Source organism: Sarcophilus harrisii, chromosome 5, assembly GCF_902635505.1.
Source record: "Sarcophilus harrisii chromosome 5, mSarHar1.11, whole genome shotgun sequence".
Lineage (NCBI taxonomy): Eukaryota > Metazoa > Chordata > Mammalia > Dasyuromorphia > Dasyuridae > Sarcophilus > Sarcophilus harrisii.
In genome coordinates this window covers 233,002,366-233,020,622 of record NC_045430.1, presented here as the reverse complement: position 1 = coordinate 233,020,622, position 18,257 = coordinate 233,002,366, and the positions used below count along the sequence as shown (strand labels likewise).

The following is an 18,257-nucleotide window of genomic DNA, read 5'->3' as shown; positions in this document are numbered from 1 at the left end:
AAAAAAAAATTTGTGTTGTGGATACATATTTTCTATTATATGACTGACCTGTATCAAAATCTGCAAGATTTTATTTGGGTAAGAAAAACACCTTACTATAGTTTTCTTTTTTTTACTAGAATGTATTTTTATGATTTGTGATTTTGGAAGTTTTTTTTTTTTAACCTAGTAGTCAAGCTCTGTATTTTCAGCACATCTAAGAAATAAACAAAAATGCTGTGTAGTGTTTTTCCCTTCCTAAGTTCCCTGATGAAAAAATATCCTGACTGAGCTTCATCATCCATCATCTCCCAAAAAAACATGAAAGTTTACAGAAATATGGCATGTACCAAAGCAGATCAGTGTTGTTTTAAAATATTTTAATAATGCAGACTGCCACGTTAGGAACCAAAATTGTATTATGTTGAATTTTACATCTAGTCTGCACTAACTATACTTTGATCACTCTATCAAAAGATCAAAATTTAAATATTATGCAAATTGTATTTCCTTAATGTTTCCTTTTTCACATGAAATCAAACAGAAGACTTGTTTCCCCTCTGAAAACAGAGGACTATTAAAAAAAATCAACATGTTGAAACTAAGAGACAATCTTTACAAACATAATCCTACTTCATTCAGTTAAAGGTAACTATCTCTTCTTAAAAGAGATCCAAATAAAGAAGAATTATACTTTTTTTCTTAAAAGAATTCCAAACATCAATTTTCAAGCCTCTTAATGTATGAAAAGAATGGACTGGATTACCTACATCATTATGACAAATGTTCTAAGGCCATCCTCAGTGATAAAGATTAATTTCAGAAGAAATGTCACACATACATCCTTCCTGAAAACACTATGGCTTCAATGAGCAGAAATGGGGTCAGTAATTGAGCAATGACTGAAACTGAATCTAAAGCAATGAAAGAAAATGTCACTGTCCCAGATTAATATCTGTATGTATATTGAGTTCATTAAATATAAATGCTACCCAATGAGGTACAGAGAAAATATTACCTTACCTCCACATGGAATCTTTCATTTCCAAGAAGCATTGTATGGTATATGTAAAAGACCATTGAGATGAGGAAATTAAAGTGACCATTCTATACAACCATTTTCATAAAGTCTATAGCACAGGTTCTGATAGGAAAGGTCTGAATTCAAGTCAATAAGCATCTATCAAGTATTTATTCTGCAAGAAAATTTATATTGGATGAGAACGTAGCTAAAGATTGTCTTAAAGACTAACATAAAACACAATCAGGCATTTGATGTAGTCCAATCGAACATTTTAAAAATAAGGAAACTGAGGTCCAGAGAGTTTAACACAAATACAAAATTATAGACTTGGAGTTTGAACTTTATTTCCATTGCTCTTTCCATGATACTAAATTTCTGGTAGTCTATCATTTTGGGAATCTTTCTAGTATTGTCTCCAGAAGTCACATGATAGTAGCTCATATATATAGTACCTTAGCAAAGCAGTTTCTTTATATTAGCCCCAGTGGAGTACTTAATGCCGCTTGTATTCTTGACATTTTATGTATATAGTAGTTAAGACTCAAGGGGGTTAAGTTACTCATCCAAGGTCATAGGCACATAGGACATTCAAATGAAAAAGACCATCAAAATAGATCAAAGGCCCTCATTTTATAGATGAGTAAACTAAGAATTGCTTTTTGTCCAAGGATGAATAAGCTAACAAATAGCAAAGCTAGGATTTAACCCACCATTTAGTGCGTTTTCCACTATATCTCAACAAAGTGCTAGACTTAGTCAAGAAGACCCAAATGAGGTTTTGCCTCTGTTACTTCCTAGCTGTGTAACCCTAGGCAAGTCATTTAATTGCTCTCTGTCTCATCTGTAAAAATGGGGATAATTTTTATTATATATATATATATATAATCCTTCACAGGGTTGTTGCGTAAATCAAATGTGATAATATACAGAAAAGACTCTGTGAACCTAAAAGGGGTGTATAAATGTTAATTAATCCAGGAAAGGGTTCTTTTCCAGGCTTCTAGCTCTGTTTGAGGGACTGACAAGCAAAATAAGTAAATTTGAAAGAGTAGCACCTTCTTCCATACAGATGAGCTAAAGAAAGATCACCATCCCCTGTTCAATTTATAACAGCCAGAACAAGGAACAAGAAAATTATTCAAGACCTATCTAGCTCTCCATAGAAAGTTTGCTTGTAGTTCAAAGATTCTATAATTAGCATTACACTGGGAAATTTGGGGCAAGTGCTCCTTTAAAGGATAACAAAGACACTATGGGCAGTTTCTATCCATAGTACTTCTAGGGATGAAAACATGGATTTTCCTAGATAGAATTGGACAATGTTTTGGCTTTATATTTCGTCTGAGATCATAAAGAATCTCATCCTAATTATACTGACTCAGAACTAAGTTAAATTGTAAATGATTAGAGCAACACAATTTGCTCAGGAGCACAAAGTATTTTTTAGGGAAGTTTTTCATTTCTATTCTAAATTTAACAAAATAAAGCAAGCAGTAAGAACATGGCTAAAGCAATTTAAGAGCACGCAAACACACACACATGATTTTCCCAGTAACCTTCTCTAATCTTGGGCAGATCCTTAGTTGACAAATATATGGTCACTGATGGAGCTTCTATTCAGTATAATTTGCCTTCAAAAACTTATGCCACAATAAGGCATCAGAATAGGACTTTACAGAAGGTTTAAAGCTATTAAAATCTCAACACATGAAGTAAAATTGTTGCAGGAAATATAGGCTACTTTTTTATTATCCACAGGCTAATTACTCAGTTTATAGATTTGTTTTTCCTTTTCTCTTCTCTTGCTATATATATATATCTTCATAGAGAGGAAATTTAAAAATATATAACTCAAATCTGTTCATTTGGCTATTTGCCTCTTCAGTACAAGGCACTTTTTCTGATCTAAAACTGTGATCCCTTTGACACTGATAAAAATGGAGCTTGGGGTCAGCTGTAGATTTTATTTATCCAAGTTCTTGAGCAGGGGGCAGGGAACAGAAAACACAATCACTTCATGACCCCTTGATGGGTCAACAATGTAGAAATCCTATGATCATATGGTGATCCAATAGTGGAAAACAAGGAAAAATAAAATATAACAAACTTTGCAAGGACATGGTAAAGAAGATGTTCTCATTCACTGTTGTGATACTTATTTGTTGTCCTTGGATAAGAGATATCTGTAGTTTCATCTAAATAGAGTAACAATTTAAATATATGTATGAACAGATTAGATAGATAGATAGATGGTCAGTCATATAGTCGATCATCTTCCCCAGGAAAAGAATCCTGCTGATTAGCTGTATTCTCTAAGCCATCTTGAAAAACCATAAAAAGCAAATCTGTACTCTAGGAAGCTGACTAGTCTGCCTCAGAATACTAATTAATTTCTTTGCTTTTGTTCTAGACTCCTATCTTTGACTCACAGTCATTGAACCTCAGTTGACCAGTATGCCTCTGTCAAGAAGTCCCATTCCTCTTGGTCAAGAGATTCTCCCACAATACTTGTTCTCCATTAGTGAGAGGATTGTTTGAATTTTTTAAACCAATTTTCAATTTTCTTATATAATTTTTTAATTGATGGATAACTCAATCATTTATAATCATAAAGAATCCCATCCTTATTAAACTGATTCAAAGCTAGGTTAGACTGTTTTTAGGATTCACAGGATTATTTTCAATGTTAATTGAAGTCACTTTAATAAGCATTCATTGAGTGTCTTCACTATGTCCAAAGAACAATACTAACTGATAAAAGAGATATAAATAAGTATAAAAGGCAATCCCAATTCTGTGCCTATGAAACTAACACTGTTATGTGACACATCCATAGCAAGAAGCCATTTTATTTTCTATAGACCAAGACCAACTTGTTTCCTAATTCAAATAAACTATTTTTTGTTTAAGGTAAGGCTACTCTGGAAGGCTATTCAGATACTTCCTGGGCAAGTCATTTAACTTTTGTTTACCTAAATCCACTGGGGTAGAAAGTGGCAAGCCAGCCAGGATCTTTGCAAAAAACAAAATAAAACAAAAAAACATGAACAATATGGTCCATGGGGTCACAAAGAGCCAGATAACTAAACAATAACAAAACAGCATTCTATTTTCAAGGAGTTCCAGAACATCATTCTATGATCAAGAGAAGGGATGACCCAATAAATACAAAGTTATGATCTGTTATCAAAAGTTACTTTTTAACAGCTGGGCTTAATTCCTTCCTGCTGCTTCTTAACCCAATTCAAGCCTTTGAAATTCCTTGCTCCTCTGGGATTTCACAAGTAAATTGGCATCAGACTCACTGAAGAGCCCAAGTAGCAATACGGATCTTATCATGCTAATTGTAGAGGCAGTATGGCTTTAGTGGCTAGAATGTTGGACTTGGAATGTTAAGGTCCTGGATCCAAATTTCAGCTCTGGTACTTAATAGTTATATAACTTATGGACAAGTGCCTTGACTTCTCTAAAGTTGTTTCTTCATCTAAAAATGGAGATATTAATGTAGTACCTATCTTCTGATGGTTGAAAAGTTTATAAAAACATTAGTTATTCTGGAGAACAACTTGAAACTATGCTTAAGGGCTATGCATACCCTTTGACCCAGCATCACTATTATTAGGTCAACAACCACCCCCCCCCCAGAAGATCAAAGAAAAAGGTAAAGGACCCATCTGTACAAAAAATACTTATAGCAACTCTTTTGTGATGACAAAGAACTGAAAAACGAGGGGCTGTTCATCATTTCAGTGACTGAACAAGCCATGGTACAATATGAATGTGATGAAATATTATTGTGCTGTAAAAAAAAAAAAAAAAAAAAAAAAAAAGGTGGGGAGGATGGTTTTAGAAAAACCTAGCAAGACTTATTTAAACCAATGAAAAGTGAAGTGAGAAGAACCAAGAGAATGACTTACACAGTAACAACATGATAATAATAATCAATGATGGAAGACTTAACAAGTTTCATTAATGTAATGTTCCATGACAATTCCAAAGGACTCATGATGAAAAATGTTATCCACATCCAAATAGAGAACTATTGGAGTCTAAGTTCAGAATGAAATATATTTTTCTCTTTATTTTTCTTGCTTTTTTTCTCCTTACAACATGGATAATGTGGAAATATATTTTGCATGACATCATTAGATATAAGGATATTGTATTTCTTTCCTTTCCAATGAGTAGGGCAAAGGCGAAGGGAGGTAGAACATACGGGACTGAAGATAAACATTGAAACATCAGTTACTGTTAGACAATCTTAAATATGCCTAGGTTCTTGAGTTATGGGAGCTAAAATCAGTGTAGTATTGTAAAAGAGGAATGGACTTGGGATCAGAAGGTTTGAGGTTCCAGTCTAACTCTGATATGGGAATAAGAAGTCACTTCACCTCATGGCAGGAAGGGTCCCTTATCCATAAAATGGTATTACCAGTATTTTTAACCACCACCACCACCACCACCACCCCCCAGGATTGCTGTGATTGCTTGAAAATCTTAAACCATGTACTTATAAGCTATTATATTTAACCCTCACCATTTCAGCAGAGAGCTCAGCTGAAGTTTCTAAAGCAAGATTATAGCAATATGAACAAAATTGCAATGAAAAATCATAGTAGAACCAGATGAACTAACCAAATCAATATAAAAAAAAAATTCAGATAGGCTTATTATGCTGAGCCCACACTTAATCTGATAAAGAGTTGATTTTTCATCCTTCAGATAAAGATAATTTTCATTTCAAACAAGGTTCCTTACTTTCTATTTTGAAACGCAGGAAGTCTACCTGAAACATCAATAATTTCTTACTCAAAGGGCTAGTCATCACCTTACAGAACCCAACTTCACTCCATGCACTTCCATAAAGGAACCATTTTCTATGAATAGAAAATTAGCTACAAACCACACTTGGGCTGACAATGAGTCAATTCCTCATAGTAAGAGGTTTGAACTCTCACATTGATGCTTCACATGCCATTTATAATACTTACGCATTACAATAAGGTTTCTTCTCATATCCTTTATAGTTGTTCATGTTTAATGCCATCTTGCAGACTTCACAATGGAAACATCCTTTATGCCAGTACTAGGGAGGAAAAAATCGAATTATTATGCTACCACTATTTTCCAAGTTTGATATAGCATTAAAGATTATAAATGACATGAGGAAGGGACCTTGGAAGAAGTTCTTTGAGGTGAGGATATCAAACCATGCCTTTTATTCACTAAACAATACTGCCTCTAAATGAATTAAAAATGCTAACTCGATTTCTTTCTAAAATTCAAAAATGCATTCAAGCAGGGGTTCTTAACCTAAAATATATCAACTTTTAAAAAGTAGTTCAATAACTACATTCCAATATAATTGATTTCCTTTGTGATCCCACATATTTTATTCACGTATTTAACATTACTTTGAGACTCACGTCACAAACTTTACTAAATTGTCAAAAGATTCCCTAACAAAATAAAACAGAGAACCTATTCACTATGGGAATTTTAATAGAAGACATGCTTGCCTACTTGTAGTTAAATAAAAATGGCAGCTTTTTAACCTTAAGAGTTTTTTAATAAGTTGTTATTTTCAGGGTTTTAGGGGGAGGAACAACAATCCATGCAATACACATTCTGGGAAGGAAGATGGTAGAATAGTAGGAAAGCCCTGTCATAAAGTCAAGAGAGTGTTTTATTTAAATTCTCCCTGACATTTACTAGCTTCCTAATCCTGGGATCACTTAAATACTCTGGGCCTCAGTGTACTCATCTACAAAAGGGGAATTATAATACATATCGAATTATTTAAAAGATAAAATGAGAAACGATGTGAAACTCTTCAAATAAAAATCCTTAAGACGCCTTAATTACCAGCTGATATTTTTATTACCCTATGAGAGAAACACAAGCTTTTAATTGATTTTATTGCATTTCTATTTACTGGACCCACAGAAAACTGAAACTGATTAATGGAGAAGTCATTGCCCCGAGGTGTTTTGTTTTTGTTTTTGTTTTAACATTTTTTGAACCTCTCAAAGAGTAGATACTTCGTGGGAATGGTCTGAGTATATCTGGGTGACGTAGAGGCAGTGGAAAGGGCAGTGAATGTGGAGGGACACCATCGGGCTCCTTCTCCTTGCTCCCAGTGTGACCTTGGGCAAGCTCCTGTAGACCTCGGTTTCTTCCCTTTCGAAATGAAGGAAATTGAACTAGTTCATCTCTTAACTAAGGTCCCTTCCAGCTCAAAATCTTACGGAGTAAATATCAAACAACAACAAAACCAAAGCTGGCAATTTGAAAAAGGAAAAAAGAAACCACAATAATACGGTAAGATGAGGTTAGAAGCACTTCTTTTCTACGACTTCCACCAATTCCACGTTGGATCACTAAAAGGGGTTTGTTTTAACTGGGCGTCACTGCGAATTATCAATGGCATGAGAAATATAGCATCTGTCTACATTCCCCTCCTTCCTTGCTCCTACCGGTGGCTCTCTGCGTAATTAAAAGTAGCAATCACAGTTACATTGGAGGAACAGCCGGGTAATGCTGTGCCATCCACGGGGCCTCTTTCAACCCAGGAAAAGCTGTGGAGCCGTAATGACAGCAGGGCTTTCACCTATTCCATTGAACTCCCTCCAGAGAGAGGCCGGAGGAGAGGTAGGTAACGCCGGAGAAGCCAGAGTTTCTGCCAAGAGAGCCGAGCGCCCGCCCTAAACCAACGTCAAAGGTGGTGGGGCCCGGGAACAGCGCCAAAGCCTCGGCTTTCTCGGGCAAGCTGGAGGTCCGGAGCTGGGGCGGGGGAGGCGAACAGCTGGATGTTGCTTTCCCCCCCTCTTGGCAATGCGGCAGTGGCTGCCCTGTGGCATCTTAATAACTATTTGTTTCTCTACCTCCCCGCGATCCCCCGCCGTTCCGCAGGAGCCAGAGAGCTAGAACTGGGGTCTTAGAGAGAAGGGGGAAAAGGGGACAGAGGTCGGGGGGCTCCCTTCACGTAGCAAGTCTGCGGCCGCTTAGGAGAACCCCGAGCCTTTCTCACCCTATCCTCGACCCCCACCTTGAGCAGGACAGGCGAGCACTGCCTGGTAGCAGGATCCGCAGCCCTCTCTCCCCTCTCGGCACCCCCTACTCGAACTGAAAATTTAAACACTCAACATCTGACCTTCCCAGGGGGATTTGTTTTTCTTTGCGCCGACTACGCTAACGAGCTCTCATATGGACGACTCTACACACACGCGCCGCTTTGCTCCCTCTCCAAAGCCAAACTTCTAGCAGGTGCAGCGGCTGCCCCGGCGCCAGGAGGTAGGGGGCTGGCTCTCTCCGTGCCTGCTCGCTCGCTCCCTGCCTCTCTCTCTCTCTCTCACCCCTCGCTCACCTTATCCAAGCAGTTGACTTTTTCCGTGGGATACACCACTTTCCCACAGCGGGCGCACTGAGGGTTCATTTTTGTTGCTCCTGGACTAGGTGACGACTAGGAGGAGGAGGTGACTGAGGCTGCTACTGCTCCTGCGGCGGGGCTGGCGGCGGCGGCGGCGACTGGGGGCTCCGGAGAGCCGGTGTGACATCCCCTTATGAACTAGCCCCCCACCACCTCCGGGCTGGCTGGCAGTCACACCCGCGCTGGGGGCTGCGGCGGCGGCGGCTGCTACTGCTCGGGGCCGGAAGGTCGAAGCAGACGACAGCAGCGGTGGTGGCTACAGCCCCTGGCTCGCTCCTTTTGCCGACTGCAGCTCCGCGACATGCGGAATGGGAAGGAGAGAAGGGGAGGGACGGAGGGTGCGTGAGTGTGTGCGAGTGTGTCTGTGAGTGCGTGCGCGTCCCGCTCCTTTCACCCGTGTGGCCACCAACGGCAAGCACCAACGCAACGCACTGCAAAGCTGCCTCCTCCTCCCGTACTCCTCCTCCTCCTCCTCCTCCTCGCGTAGTCGCCGCCGCCGCCGCCGCTGCTGCTGTAGAGCGAGCTGCGTCTCCCTCTCACTCTAGGTACAAATGACTCATCGAGATAGATAATCTCTCCCTTCCTTCTCTATCCCTCTCTCCCCACTGCAAGAATAAACCAAACCCATCGACGCTCTTGGACCAGAGTTGCAGTGAACGAGCACGTCGGGTATGTAGGGAGGGAGAGAAGGAAGCCGGAGAAACGGTGACAGCGGCGGCTGGGCTGTGGCGTAGGCTGGAGCGGCAGCTCTGCCGAGACAGGAGAGGGAGGAGAGCAGCGATCCTGCCGAGCAGTTGGAGATGCTCTCTGCTCCTCGTCTCCAACCCCGGCAACCTCGGGGGAGGCGGGGGAAGAGGAGGCGTCTCTGCGTCCAGCCGGCGGCTGGACAGCAGCGTCCACGGGCGCCCCCGCCACGTAGACCCTGGTCCCCAACCTGCAGCTCTTCGGGAACGAAAGGGAAAAGTAAAGGGAGATGGGAGAAGTATCTACCCTTACCAGCCTCCCCTCTGACTGAGGAGCCTCTCTAAAAGTCAAGTGAAATGATTCCCTATTCCCTCCGCTATAATCTATCCCTGAGGCTGGGAGCCTGAGGCAGGATCGGCCTCAGCTGTTCCTGCAGCTGCCTCAAGCTCCTAGAGGAGCAGAACTCCCCCTCCCCCTCCCTCCTACCCCCGAGAGAAGGCTACTACGGGAACACTGGACGGTGAAGGGCTCGCACCCTAAGATTTCTCCAGGGGGAAGTGGGACCATCCAGTTAGATGCAGTTCTCCCGCACCATTGCTGTTGGCCGAAAAGACTTGCCTTTCTAACATCCCATCCCCCTCGTTTGTTTATTTTGAAGCTGCTATTTGAAGGAAGGTTGGTCATGTGGGGCCCCGGTCTGTGTTTATTTTGTAAAGAAACTCCCATTGAACCTGGTTTGATTGGGTTTTTAAGTTTTGCGATCAAAATCCACTGAAAAAATGCAGGTAAATTCCCCAACCCTCTCACCCAGCATAGAACTCCTCTTGGTAGTCTAATGAAAATCAGAACATAAAGCTGAATGGATACATGATAGCTGTCTAATTTCACTATTTTCCAAGCTAAGAACATGAAAACTGAATGGAGCAGGATTTGTAAACAGTTTGAATAATTCAATACTCTGGCTATTACAGAGAAGCCAACTAAACCAACACATCTTTAAGGCTTGGTAAATATTAAATAATACTTGTGAAAATTTTATCTTAATTTATGTGGCTGTATAATAGTTAAACATAACCACCTTAGGTACAGCCTCTCAGGTTGAGCAGTTAACAGAAGAAAATTATTGACTTCTTCCTCTATTGGGTAGGAGGCACTATTGAGTGTTTCTTATGTAACAATGCCCTATTGTGTAACTCTTCGGGAAAGGTAACTACTTGGGAAGCTTCAGTGAAACTCGGAAGCCTTTGAAGCCATTTATTAGAGAGCTCACAATCACATCTAAAAAGCAAGAGGAAACAACAAATCCAGTGTCCATAGCCATTTGAAAGTACTTGAGGTCAAAAAATATTTCTACATTCATAAGAAATGAGTTATTTTTCAATATTAGTTTCCTATTTCCCCTTAAAAGCAATAAATTATTGTAAATATTAATTTCATCACCTAGAAATTTAATTTAGCTGAGAGAGCTTGATGGTGGGGGTGGGGGGAGAATAATGGAAAATTATAATTTTGGACCTGACAGATAATTTAATTGCATTAATTATTAGCAAACTCAAACTGAGCTATTTTCTTCTTCCCATAGCTAAGAATCAAGTATTCAGTAACATATTTTACCTCTATTCCATCTGCTTTCTCTTGAAATTTATTTTCACCAAACTCATTTTTTGGCTTAAGGATTTTAAAATCTATTTTAAAGCCTCCTTTACTGATGCAAAAAGGTTCTAAGATAGTGTTTGTAGGCTGGATCTGAGCTTTCTAAATTCAACATCATTGAGTCAGTTGGTACCTACAGAGACAAAGTTCATCCAACCCACTCCTGTGTTCTCCATACAGACAGTTAAATCCTTGATGTTAATCAACCAAACTTCCCCTTATTATAATTTAGGTTCATTTCTTCTAATCTGGAGCGCCACTATCCTAAAAGACAAGTGATCAGCAACCCCCTCTTAGAAGCCTTCATTAATTGAGCCCTTTTTTTCTCTCTAAACTAAAAAATCGAGTTCTATTTTTCTGTCTAGGAGCTGTCCTTCACTGGACCTCTGTAGAGTCTTCAGTCATCTTCATTACTCAGATTATTTATATCTAGTGCTTAATCATGAGTATTAAATAAATACTCGATAATATTAGGAAAGGCCTGTATTGATTTTGAGAAACACAGTAAATCCTTTGGTGGACATGCTGGGGCAAGTCATTGATGAATACCACCTGTTTCATCAAAGAAGTGAAGCTAATGAAATTGTAAAAGAGATTGTTGGATGTTTTCTTTCTCCTCTATTAAAGACACAATGTTCAAATTGAGATGCTACCAATAAACCATAGATCTTAGAAACTGGGCTGTGTCTCTTGGCCTCAAATTCACTATGATGTGTTCCCAAAGAGTAAAAGGGGAGGGAACTTTCTCCATCACCACTACTACTATCCCACCCCCAACTCAAGAATGAATGAAACTCATAACAATGTACAAACCCCATACAGAAACCATTCCATGGAGTTCAGACACTTTAAAGAGATTATCTCATTTAGTATCAAAGTGTCTGCAAATTAGGGAGAAACTAGGAATTCAGACATTAAAGAGAGTTCCAAATTCAGGAGATACTGCAGAGACTGGGCTACTTGTTCTAACACAATGGAATTTCTATGTACTGTTTCTTAATGAAGTGAGTTTCTAAGTATTTTAGGCAGAAAGAATATTAGACAGGATGAAAGGGGAATGACATTTTTAAAATGAACATTACAGACAGGAATATTAATAACCCTATTGTAGATTAAATTTTTGTGAAGGGTGTTGGGAATATTCATCCTGATTTTTTAAATAGATTCTATTGTATTTACCTAAATTTGTTTCATTTTATTTTTGTGACAAACATAAATATCAACAAATAGGAATATTTCAGCATATAAAGAAGAACAGAAAAGAGGAATATACTTAAATTATGAACTTTGGTTGCTTAAAGTTTTCAAGTCTGAATCAAATTGAATATGGTTAAAAACAACTCTTATCTACGATGCCTTCTGAACTTCTTTCTATCTTCTCTGTATTGTTTTATTTTTCAATTATTCTCTTTTCTTTCTTTTTTTATTCATCTCTCTCACTATCCACCATTCCACCACCACCATCCCCATGTTATTTTTGTGATGAGAAGAAATAATTAGGTTGATGAGAAACTAGTGTATAAGTATCCCCTAGTATTTCAGTGAATAAATTGATGATGCATTGTCTTGGTTTTAATAAATTGTTGTTCTTCTCTTTCTTATAAAATCCATTACAATGGTGCTTGATTGGCTAAGGAAAGGAGGAAGAAGTATGTGTTACAGAAATGAAAGTGATCCCCCAAAAAAGTTATCAATGAATATAATGTTTTAAAAGGCTATAAAACATTTTAAAAGGTTTTTATCATATGTAAAGGGACTATGGCTGCAACATTTGTTTTGATGATCAATTTTATTTAACTTTTTTTTCTCATAAAAGAGGTTTCGGGATATGGTGTGGAATATAATATAAAACAAGATTTAAAAAATAAATAGGAAAAGGGAGGGTATTTTTGTTTTGGGTTTTTTTTTTTTTAAAGACAACTTTATCTCTATAAATGACATCTTTCCCAACTAGAATGGAGGCTTCCCAACTAAAGGGATTATTTTGGCTTTAGATTTGTAACCCCAACCTGCTCTTCATAATAGAACTGTCATAAATCAAAGTAAATATAAGTAGGCCTCATTTATTTAAATATTTATTAAGGATATATTCATAAAACAATTGTATCAGTATGGCATATTGGTCTTTAACAATTGCTACTTAAAGTAGCAAGTCACTTGATCTGAGTCTAAGTTTCTAAATTAAATAATTCAGGATTCAACATATTATACCAACATGATCTACTTAATTTAAAATAAATTAGATGAAATAAATTTCTCCTAAATTACCTAGGTAACTGAGGAAAAGGTAAATTTTATTCAAGTTAAATGTAGGTTTCACCTAAGTGTCTAGATAATTGAAGACTTGAAGAATCCAGATAATTGTATCATTATCTTTGTGTCAATCAACTCTGCATATATACAAACATCAAAAAATTGACTTTTAGGAATTAGCATATAATAGATGATTTCAATATTAATTTAAGGCAGCTATATGGTACACTAGATAGAGCATCAGACCTATAATCAGAAAAGCCTAAATTCAAATTTAGTCTCAGTTACTTCCTAGCTAAGTAACCCTGAATAATTCACCTGAAATTCTGTCTGCCTCAGTTTCCTCAATTTAAAATGAAAATAATAATAGCATCTATCTCCCATAGTTGTTGTGACATTTAATGAGATATTTGCAAAGCCCTTAGCAGTTAGTGACACATAGTAGGTGATTAACAAATGTTTTTAATTTTTTAAATAAAAATAAGTTTTATATCTAGTGTGAGTTGAAAGGTTTTCTGGCTCAATATATTCAATTGCTACAAACGTCTTAATAACTATCAACTTTCAACTATAATTTCAAAAATATATAATATGGCCAATATACCAAAATCTACTTACTGGCAGAAAACTTGATATGTTTGAAAACTATTCTATTATCATAGGATATTAGAGCTGAAACTTTAAGAGATCTATTCTAACATTCTGGTTTACTGATAACAGCTCTGCACTCCAGGAAGTTTAAGACTTAATAGATAGGAAGTTAAGTAGCAGAATGGGAATTTGAATCAAACCTTTGTAATACAGATGCAGAATTCCTTCTTCCATAAAACACCATGCTATCATTAGAACCCAGATCTTCTGATCTTCCTCTTGTCTAAAAGGATACCATGAGAATTTAGGCCTTTTTTAAAAATTTGTTTGATTTGGTTTTGGAAGTTATCCTGGGTAAATGACTTGCCTAGGATCTCACAGATAGTAAGTGTCTGAGGCCAGATTTGAACTCAGGTACTCCTAACACCAGGGCCAGCATTTTTATCTACTGTGCCATCTAGCTGCCCCAAAGCCATATGTTTTTATTATTTTTTTTAATAATAATAATTTTTTATTTTTCAAAATATATGTAAAGATAGTTTTCAGCATTCATCCTTGCAAAACTTATGTTCCAGATTTTTCTTCCTCCTTTCCCACCTCTCCCATCCCCTAGACAGCAAGCAATTCAACATAGGTTAAACATGTGCAATTCTTCTAAACAAAATTTCCACATTTATCAGGCTGTGCAAGAAAAACCAGATCAAAAGGGGGAAAATCAAGAAAGAAAAAAAGCAAACAAACAACAAAGGTGAAAATACAAGGCCATATGTTTTTGCTGTCATCTATATTTATAAGGTCTATGTAATTCCCCTGGTTATGCAGACTTTTTACTCTTTCAAACAAGGAGATGAAGTTAGCCTCGCATGACCTGCTCTTGGTGAATCCAGAGTAATTTTTAATGAATAGAGCTTCCTTTTCAAAATTCTTGCAAACCATTCCTTTAATAACGCATTGTTGGCTTTTTTATCTCCTGCCTTTAATTCTTGGAGGACAACTGGATGCAATTTCTTTCACATGGGGTTCCATCCCCACCAACCATTTCTCTTCCCAATCCAAAGATCATTTTTCTTGGAAAATAAACAGGAGGAAAATAAGAAATGGTTTGCTCTGTTTTCTCACTATCATCCTTTACTATCACATTCATTTGAACCTTGATGCCTTTTTTGATCTCCTTCTTGCCCCCAAAAGAGCAAAAAGAAAACCTTTTTGATTGTCCTTAGTATTTTTGGATTTGGGGCTTGAGCATTCTTGTTTATTCTTGCATTTAAAGGACATTTAAAAGGAATTCAGAGACTCTCAGGTTCATTGTACACTCGAACAAAATCTCCTATCTAGGAAATCCAAGAAGTGATCATTCACTTTTTCCTTGAAGCCATCTACCACCAGGGCAGCTGTTTCCATGCATTCATGGCAGGAGGCTCAGACATACACCTTAGGATGCTGAAGGAGCTAGTAGATGGAATTATTGGACTGTGGTTAGTGATCTTTGAGACAGTTCTGGTGAATGGGAGAGGAGCTAGATGACTGGAGATGAAAAAGAGAGAATGAAGAGTCTACAGTTTGTCATCTAGTTAGCTTGACTTTTATTCCTGGAAAACTTCTACAATACTTGGTGGGGAAGGCTATCCCAAAATCTAGGGTGCATGTTAGACTATTCGTGATTTTCCTGTCTTCTCTCATAAACTCTATCCTAGTGACATTCTATCACACCACTTGCTCCTAAGATATTGGCTAGTTCCACTTCATGAACTATTTCTGGGCTGATCAGAATTAGGTTCAGAATAACAGTTCCTCTTATATTTCCTTCACCTTTTGAAAGATGAAATAGTTATTAAGTCAAATGATAAATTTGTCAGCTTTTTCACCATAAAACATACACCATGGAAGGGGATAGGAGAAAAAAAGGGAGAGGGGAAGAAAGAGAAAGACAGAGAGACAGAGAGGGAGACAGACAGACAGACACAGTTGGTCAGTCAACAGATGCTAAGCTACTTGAAGTCTATAGTCACTGAGAGACATAAAACAAGGAAAGACATGCTCACCAAAGGTATGTGCCACATCATAAAAGATATCCAACTTGGAGTTCAAATGGATTCTCAATAGATGTTGAGATTCATCTGCTAACAGATGACAGTGGGCTAACAGCATCAAACATGGACTAAGAGTTTGGATGGCATGATTTCCCAGGTCCTGTCCAAGTCTGAAGCCTGTATAATTCTGTAAATGGAGAAGGAATAAGTGATGATATTGATAAGTTAAAAGGAATGAAGAAGGGAAGTTGAGGGAAGTCCTTTTAGATGACTTCAATCTTCTCAGTGAAGTATGAAGCTAAGTCATCTGCTACAAGTACAAGGTTGACAATGGAAATGGGAAACCTGGGGAATTAATAATCTCTAAGCTTCAATTGCTTCATCTATAAAATGGGGTTTATAATACCTATACATATTAATAACTATTTCCTTTTTAGGCTGATGTAAAATCAAATGACCTAACATATGTAGAACATTTTATAAATGTTCAAACGCTGTGTAGATGTCAACTATTATTCCCTCTCCTAATAGTAGTAATAATGATGTGAGAGAGAAAAGAAAAAAGTTTGGAATATTCAGAGTAATATTTGAGATAGAGTAATAAAATGAATAATGAATAATAAATGAGATAGAGAACAGAAAAAGGTTGGACAAGAGGATTGTAGAACAATGGTGAGAGACTTGATTTATAGATATAAAGAATTATAAGAATGATGAAGGGATTAAAAATATATCAAATTAGGGGTGGTTGAAGGAACTAAAGTTGTTTATCCTAGAGAAATGACTTAGGTCACACGGGATGGGTGGAATATCTTGCCTATCCTCAAAAATTTGAAAGGCTTTCTACAGTTTGGGTAACTTTAGCCAACAGGTAAACATTACAGGGATCTTGATTTCAGTTCAACATAAGGAAACTTTTCTAACAATGTGAGCTTTTCAAAACTAGAATGCACTAGTCACTTCCCTGTTACTAGGAAGTATTCAAGCATGGTAGATGATACACAGGAACACTATTGAGGGAAATGCTGAATGGGGTAGTAAATTGTAAGGGATGAGCTGTGAGTTCCCTTCCAACTCTGGGATCTTGGATTCTAATAGGAAACTCCTACATTTAAAAACTGAATCAATATGATTTTTAAATATTATTTCATTTGTTAGAAAACTACCTATCTATAAAAGAACATCCTCTGCCAGCACAGATGAGCATTTTCTTGAAAACTCAAAATCTTGAAGATGAAGGGGACACTTCTAGGTTAAGTGACTTGTCCAAAGTCTCAAGCCAATGTGTGCCATAAACAGTATTTGAACTCAGGTTTTCCTGATTCGAAAGTCAGTTCTCAGTCCATTATGCTAAGCTGTCATCCATACCTTGCTTGACCTGTTTCATATATATGAAAATTACTTCTGAATCATTTTCCAACCTTAATAAAAGATCAATCAATGAAAACAAATTCTCTAAGTAAAAAGAAAAGGTTTTGTTTTATAGTCTTACATCAGCCAGGGATATATTTTGACCAGACTACATTTTAACATTAGGAATTTCAACACATTTTGTAGACATTCCATCTCTGAATAGAGTTGCTATTCAGGTCTAGTGGGAGGACAACATGGAAGGAATGTTTCGTTGTTTTAATTCCTTGGAGGAAGTGCTGAGTATTCTCTTCTTGAAACTCTGACTCACTAACTAGCATTCTTTCAGACTTCAGAGGCAACTTGATTTCCAACCTACTTGGCAAGAGATTTGCAATTACAGTCAATGACAAATAAAAGGTTGATCTCTTGGAGAAAAAAAAATTCAGGCTAACACTAGTTGGTATAATTTATGCACAGTTAATGAATAGGGTTTTAAAATAGGCATAAAAGGATAGGATGGCCCTGGGTTGACCTAGAATTCTCTGGAGACCTGTCTGAAAATGGAAATAAAAGAGAGAGTGATCAAAACTCCAAAAAAGCAAGTTTTTGCTATTCAAAAATGTAGGAAAAAAATTGTGAAAGAGAAAGTTTTTTAATGGGATGGGGCAAGCAAAGCAATTTTAAAAGCTTGGTCTTTATTATAGACCAAAAAATGAACAAGTCAACAATATACTGTATATTCTTTTTCAGGTCCAGGAATCTCATTAGCATAAATTGTGGAGATCTATGGGAAATATGGAACAGCTTGCCATTGTTCTAGGGTTTTGAAGTATTGTGGGCCTTGCCTCAATTAGACTCTCCACAATTACTTACCCTGCACAGGTGCTACAGGGCTACATCGCTTGATTCGATTGACCTAGCTTTGAAGTTTATCTATGTTCTATAGCTCCATTTCTTATACATTATCCCGGAGTTCTACAAGTTAACTGGCAGATTTATGCTGAGTCACACTGCTTAGTGTATATAATGAGCACACCTTGACATTTCTTTCCTTGCCTACTCCAACCTGTTGGTACTTAGACTTCATGGTCCTAAGCATCACTGAGGCAGCTCCCAATTGGTGGAAGATCCAGTAATATTTGTACCACTACCCAGATGTACCAATGAGTCATGGAACCTGTGGGATGATTACCTGAGCAAAAAGAGCACATCGTTCTTATATGTATTCTCTGCTCAATAAACAACCTTGGACCTTGCATCA

At 37.6% G+C, this 18,257-nt stretch overlaps 1 protein-coding gene across 1 annotated transcript in view; it reads right to left on the bottom strand.

Moving 5' to 3' along the window:
- The window catches only part of NEBL (nebulette), a 450,902-nt gene extending 442,023 nt beyond the window's left edge, over positions 1 to 8,879 (bottom strand). Inside the window, exons 1-2 of the mRNA XM_031939888.1 lie at positions 8,370 to 8,879; positions 5,995 to 6,089 (exon numbers count right to left, since the gene is read on the bottom strand). Of these exons, the coding sequence (XP_031795748.1) occupies positions 5,995 to 6,089; positions 8,370 to 8,438 (164 nt within the window). The 5' untranslated portion in view covers positions 8,439 to 8,879. The remainder of the gene's footprint in view (positions 1 to 5,994; positions 6,090 to 8,369) is intronic.
- Between the last annotated feature and the right edge of the window lie 9,378 nt (positions 8,880 to 18,257).